Source organism: Triticum aestivum, chromosome 7A, assembly GCF_018294505.1.
Source record: "Triticum aestivum cultivar Chinese Spring chromosome 7A, IWGSC CS RefSeq v2.1, whole genome shotgun sequence".
Classification (NCBI taxonomy): Eukaryota; Viridiplantae; Streptophyta; class Magnoliopsida; order Poales; family Poaceae; genus Triticum; species Triticum aestivum.
In genome coordinates, this window is record NC_057812.1 from 419,909,903 (window position 1) to 419,916,956 (window position 7,054).

Sequence of the window (7,054 nt, forward strand, 5' to 3'; positions counted from 1 at the left end):
CCGGTTGTAGAAAACCTGAAGTTGATCTTAATTAAAATGTATCAACCGCGTGTGTAACCGTGATGGTCTCTTTCCGGCAGAGTCCGAGAAGTGAACACGGTGTTGGAGTAATGCTTGACGTAGGTAGTTCTAGGATCACTTCTTGATCATAGATTCTCGACCATGCTTTTGCCTTCTCTTCTCGCTCTCTTTTGCGTATGGTAGCCACCATATATGCTAGTTGCTTGCTGCAGCTCCACCTCATACCTTTTACCCTTCCTATAAGCTTAAATAGTCTTGATCGCGAGGGTTTGAGATTGCTGAGTCCCCGTGACTCACAGATACTTCCAAAACTAGTTTGCAGGTGCCGATGTTACCGAGCAGGTGACGCAACCAAGCTCAGGAGGAGCTCGATGAAGATCCTGTCCTTTGTGTTGTTTCGTTCTAGTTGATCGGTAGTGGAGTCCAGTCGGGACGATCGGGGATATGTGTAGCATTTGGGGTAGTCTACTTTTATTTTGGCTCCGTAGTCGGGCCTTGATTGTATCTGGATGATGTAATGCTTTATTCTTGTATTGTGTGAAGTGGCGATTGTAAGCCAACTATGTATCATTTTCCCTTATGTATTACATGGGTTGTGTGAAGATTACCTCACTTGCGACATTGCTTTCAATGCGGTTATGCCTCTAAGTCGCGCTTCGACACGTGGGAGATATAGCCGCATCGAGGGCGTTACACTTGCCCTCCAAATCTCTCGACCCACCCCGCCGCCGTCTCCCCGATTCGCCGTCGCCGCACTTTGCCGCCGTCTCCTGCCGACGTCGACGCCCCCGGAGCCACCAGAGCCGTGCTCCGTCGACGCCACCGGAGCCGCCCCCAACGCCACGGAGCCACGCGGCCTCATCAACACCACCGGAGCTGCCGTCGACGCCACCTGATCCTCCCTCGCCACAACTGCCTCCCTCGCCGTACCGAAGACGCCCCTGCCTCCCTCGCCACCACTACCTCCCTCGACACCACTGGAGCCATCATCTGTAAGCCCCCACCTCTCCTCTCTCTCTCATGCATAGGTTAGCTAGTTTAATTATGTTAATTATCTAGGTTAGTGCAAAAATTTAGTTAGGGCATTGACAGAGAAGTAGTTAGGTTAACTAGTTTAATTAGGTTAATTACCTAGGTTAGTGCAAAAATTTAGTTTGGGCTTTGACAGAGAACTAGTCAGGTTAACTAGTTTAATTAGGTTAATTGTCTAGGTTATTTAGGCAAGTTTTATTTTAAAGATGATCCCTTCCTAGACTTTTATTGTTGAGTATATCTTTTCATTGAAGTGGTCATGTTGTTTGTGCCCAAGTGGCTTTGTTGTTTGAATGAAGCTGAGTGCTACAAACTAGGACATATCGAGTGCCCGGGATTTTCCGCACCAGGAAGGAGTCAACGTTCCTACAAAACATAGGCCTTTTGTATGTCATTATTCATTTTATTAGGTCTAGAATTAATTTACTACATTTAATCGTAGGAAACATGGCTAGCAATGATGAAGGACAGGGTTCTGGTGATTGCGACGACGTCTACTGGGCGGTAGAAGAATTTTTTAGCCTTGCCGACGATCAACCGGTGGCATCAGGGACTGAGACCGACATGCAGACTGGTGCTGAGACTGAGACCGGCGCTGAGACTCAGACCGGCATCGAGACTGGCGCTGAGACTGAGACCGGTGCTAAGACTGAGACCGGCGCTGAGACTCAGACCGTCACCGAGACCGGCGCTGCGACTGAGACCAACGCTGCCTCGGGGAGCGGAGCCGGTGTAGAACAGAAAGCAAAGAGACAACGGCTTCCTAACAAACTCAAGACTACTCATCATCCTCTACCCCCGATTCTCCCACGCTCTTTACTTGGACTCGTCGAAGAACATTCACAAAAAGGATTACACCCACATCAAGGATGTTCTCGACAGTGCTATGTTTTACTACCAAGCAAGGGGTGGAGAGGTCAAGGACAAGAAGACAAGGGGCAGCAGGGCTGCCTTCGGCCATAAGACCGACTTCTGCTGCATCCAGCAACCGAACGATTCTCTTAATCACTACACCACAACACTGATGTAAGGACAGAAAAACTGCCGGGAGAAAGCACTTTCAAGGGCAGGTAAACTGCCAGGACAGTGTTTCCCCCGGCAGATAGAACCGCCATGAGAACGGCTGCCGGGGATAACTTCTCCCGGCATATAATTTTTTGCCGGCAGTTTCTTTGCCCTTGCCCGTCTATTTGCCAGCAGTTTGTTTTCTCCCGGCAGATTGGTCAAAGTACATGAGACATCAATTACCGGCAGTCCAACTGCCTGCAGAAGCTCGTTTACCCGGCAGTTTTTATGCCGGCACATAGATTTCACTACCAAATAGTTATAGGCATCCCTAATGTAATATTCATTCATTATGTTCAAACAATCAGTACATATTACACAATTTATACATACGCTTCACTCAAAGTAACATGTCTCATCCATACACTTCAATCAAAGTAACATGTCTCATCCATACACTTCAATCAAAGTAACATGTCTCATCCATACACTTCAATCCAAAACCTTAAAGTCAATTCGATAAATTAACATAACAACCATATATATATAAGCAGGTTGTGCCACAAAAGGTACAATACATATATGTTTCTACATGTGTGCCACAAAAGAACATATGTTTCTGGGGTGCCACACAACCAAAATGAGCATATTGTGGCCTAACAACCGGCAAAATGAGCAGAGCAAGTGTATAGGTTCCACAAACAAAGCATAATCACTCTACCATATCTTCAACAGCTTAAAGATCTTCCGAATCTCCCAAATCTTCAGCAGCTTGAAGATCTTCGAAACCCCCATCAACTTCTGTAGGGAAACCTGCAACAAATAAGAAACTCAAAATGGAGCTCTCGTTTCAGATTTTAAATTAGCACATTAAAGATTTTGACATGCTGCAGTTTAACTCATCGGCATAAATAGAACTCTTCTAAATGTGCATCACTTCATCATCACTGCAAGCAATGTTACATCATTAGATCAAGCAGGAATTGTTTGAAGTACACATACAATATCTTCATGTGCAAATAAGGAAAACAGGAACCTGTACAATTGACTTGCAAAAGCAATGACTAAAACTGAGTTAAACATGTATAGCATCATCTCTGGAGTTAATTTAGTACTCTGAGTTCGAATCATTTTTTTGCACCGAGTTAAACTCTACAAATAGGCAACACTCTATATAGTACTATTTTGAACAAATAGTCAAAGCTGTGTACAAATAGGCAAAACTCTGTACTATACACAATACGGTAGCGCAAGTAGGCAAAACTCTATACTATACAGAGTACAACAGTACAAATAGGCAAAACTCTGTGCAAATAGGCAGGGGCAGGCCCACATCAATTTTAAAAACTACGTATATATAGTGTATATCATATGTATATAGAAGAAAAAACTAATGAAATAACCGTTGGTTACTGATTTCTCTCTGTATCTCATGCATCTTAGCTTGTGTTTAATAGAATTCATTGAAGAGAATACCCTCTAACAGTGCAGCAAGCCAAAACTAATAGTAGAGTTTAACACTGAGTTCTAGCTCGAAGCCAAAAATCTGTCATGTGCAAATAGGCAAAACATGCTCAGTTCAAATCTTTCTTTTTCTTGCACTGAGATAAACATTTGTACAGAGTCTCCAGGAATGACAAGGTAATGCAGCACTGTACGCGTATACTGTGGGGTGAAAGGAAGCATCGAGGAACCGATTACTTGCGCCGACGGAACAGGTCAAGATTGCTGCTCTTGCCCACCTGCTCGGAAGTCGCTGGCAGCCGCCAAGCCACCCCGCCTCTCAGGTCAGGTCACTTCCCAAATTTATGAATTTCTTTACCCCATCAATATGTGCTTGTGTACTTCTAGCTTTATCCATCCTACTCTTGTCAATTCTTGACCAGTTTCACTAAAATTGCCTAACATGCGACAGAAAGTATACTTCTATTAAGGAAAAAATGTAGTAACAAAATGCATATCACCCGTATCTAGTACAGGCAACAAGAAATACAATATGGAGAAGGAATGCCATCACACAACACAATATAATGAACTGAAACATGTCATTTCAGAAAATACAAAAACCAAAATAGCAGTAAGAATGTCATCATCTATACCATAAAAGCACAGCACCTGTTCTGTACACATATCGTATTTCACACAACACAAACAAAGATGGTTCTACTTTGGGGCATCAACTAAACAACTTAGTCAGGTGGACTAAACAGGTGGACTGAAGACTTAAAATGATTAGCTTTCTTCTCAAATTAAAATGAACTCCATAGCTCAACTCAACAACTTAGTCAGGTGTCAGCGAATCTAATTAAGCTATGCACTTATTAATCAACAATGGTCCTTGTCCTTCGATCTGAAGGGCTACTAACAGTACTAGTGTTCATCTATGTTTATTTTTAGTTCCATTTTTAGAACCATTTCAGGACTATTACACTTTTACACATTTCGTAGCAGCACAAGCTAACAACTATATCAGATATTCCAAATTGCTGGCCTGCTCTTTTGGTGATGACAGTAGAACTAGCTCGGAAGAAAAAAGGCACAAAATATGAAATCTCACCTGACAAATAAAGGGAAAAGGAGGCAGCGCTATTGATCCAGGGGAAGAACATTGCGGAGGGTAGATGCTCTGTTGCTTCATTGCAGAGGACATGGAGGATGTGGACCCGCAGGTGTCTGTATGTTTAGACAGTTCAATTCAATTCCAAAACTAGGATGTGTCTAACATGATTCAAAACCATACAATAAATGAGTGAATTAAAAACACGTGTTTGTGTTGATGCCTTCATGGCCATCAAACATAACTGTGTTACTATGTCGTAAAAAAGTTGAATTTCACCAGAAGAGCTTGATTAGAGCTTACATGCACACAGTTTCACTTCCAATATGACACATCCTTCCACAATTCAATTTCAAGAGGAGTTGTAGCTATAAGGTGTCACAATTGCAGTCCCGCTGAATATAAACCTTATTGCTTCTTTCAAAGCAAGTAGCTTTGCCAGCATATTTTCAGACTTCCAGTGTGTATATATGTATAATGTTGATCCTTCTAGTACATTCAGGTTGTATAGAAAATAGTAAATACAACCAATTCTCACACATGAGGTGCTTCCTTTTTAAAAGAGCCCCAAGTTAAGAGGAAAAATATAGATGCATCAGTAACAAAATTATGCAAAGAGAAGCTTCCACACATGTATATGTTTAATCCCAAGTCCCACCATCAATCCATAAAAAGGATTTTCTGAAAGAAAATAGAACTGGCATAACTAAGGTAAAATTCACTTGTGTTCCTCTCAAATAAATCAGTGTGTCTACAATCCTGTAGTTTCTAATTATTAGTGGCGAAAATCAGATTATATGTATGAAGAGAAGCGTTACCACTCATGGAAATTTTGTGAGCAAGCTACTGTTTCTTTATTAGCTTGCAAGACTGTTGTTTCCTTCTTCTTTTTCCCTACGTATTCTACTCACTTCCACTGCAGTGGCAAAACAGAGAATCATATGTATAATGTTAGATGATGAATATTTGCTAAGAAACAATGTGGCCAAATATAGGCACAAAAAAGCGAAGTGTCAGCTCTCCAAGCTCACGAACAGACAAAAGTTCAGAGGCCATGGTGGCTGGCTGTCCATGGTAGCAGGAAAAAAATCGACCAAACAATAAGTTGGGAATAACTCCCATCAAACAAAAAAGAATAACAGCCTCACCTCCTCTGAGCAGCTGACAAATTCGACAGAAACCAAAAAAGATCTGAAGGAAGGCCACCTGTATCGGGTTTCCACCATGACGGATCTGAGCAGCGTGGTGTGCCGGCGTAGTGAAGAGCGGGCACAGCTCTCGCCGCTGGGTGGAGGAAGCAGTGGCGGGGATCCCGTCGGTCCTCGTCAGCGCCGAGCCGTGGAGGGCTGCGGAGAATAGGAGCGCGACAGCATGGTGGTGGCGCGACGACCCTGAGACAGCGGAGGAGCCAAGCAGCAACGGTTCCTCTAGCGCTTGTCATCGCCACGCTCGCAGGCCAATGGAGGAGGCTCGGACTTCTCCGCGGGGTCTGGTGCGGGAGAGGGGGGCGACATCGACGGATCCACCTCGACACACCATCGGTGGTGTCGAAGGGAGGGAGCCGAGGATTCGACCTCGCATGACTATGGAAGGAGGCGACGTCGACCTCGACGCATCGGGCGCCATCGACACCGATGGGGGTCGTCGTCGGCGGTGGAGATCTAAGGCGGACGAGGACGGGGGCGGGGGCGGCGGCGTTGGTGTGGGAGAGGACAGTGTGGATGAGGGTTCGATTTGGGGAAGACCTATTTGGGGCGGTGGCTATTTGGTGCAAACTTTTCGCGGGCCTCTCGCGCGGTACGCGCGCAACTGGGCCAATTTCAGTCTCGCGCCCTACAGACACTCCGGCACATAGTGGGCCATAGTTTAGTTGTGACGGCAGACACTGTGTCCTTACAAACAAAAACGTTGCCGGCAGTTTGTGCGCCCTCGTTCCTACACTTCTGCCGGCAGTTTATTGCCCTCAAGTACTTCTACCGGCAGTAACGACATCCCTGGCAGATAGTTTGTCCTTAACCCACTATTTATCCCGGCAGTTAACTGCCCCTAATTAAGTGTTGTGGTGTAGTGAATGATGGATTCTATGTCCTACACCACATGCTGGAGTACTGACGGGATCACCAGAACCTTCGCATGTCACCTAGATCCGGCGATGCCCATATTTTACAATGGGCAAAGGACATAGGAGATATTGAGGATCATCGACTTCGAGCTGAGTTCTATAACATCCAACGCGAACTTGCCCAAATCATCATGAAGGAAGTCATCAGAAAAAGAGGGATGTTCTACGGAGAAGGACAAATGTCGCGGGAAGACGTCCGAACATGGATAGCCTCTCAGCGTCTCGACATGAAGTCTTGGATGGATGGAACGACATGTTGGAGTGATTGTCGATATATGACAATGTGTCCGTTTAGTCCATACATTCTGTATGAAAAA

General features: G+C 44.7%; 1 protein-coding gene across 1 annotated transcript; it reads right to left on the reverse strand.

Moving 5' to 3' along the window:
• Positions 1-2,558: 2,558 nt before the first annotated feature.
• On the reverse strand, positions 2,559-6,607 carry LOC123153367 (uncharacterized). Its single transcript, XM_044572521.1, has 3 exons — positions 6,577-6,607; positions 5,822-6,448; positions 2,559-2,871 (listed from the first exon to the last, which is right to left on the reverse strand). The coding sequence occupies exons 1-3, from the start codon at positions 6,605-6,607 to the stop codon at positions 2,795-2,797; spliced, it is 735 nt and encodes a 244-aa protein (XP_044428456.1). The 3' UTR covers positions 2,559-2,794.
• Positions 6,608-7,054: the final 447 nt, after the last annotated feature.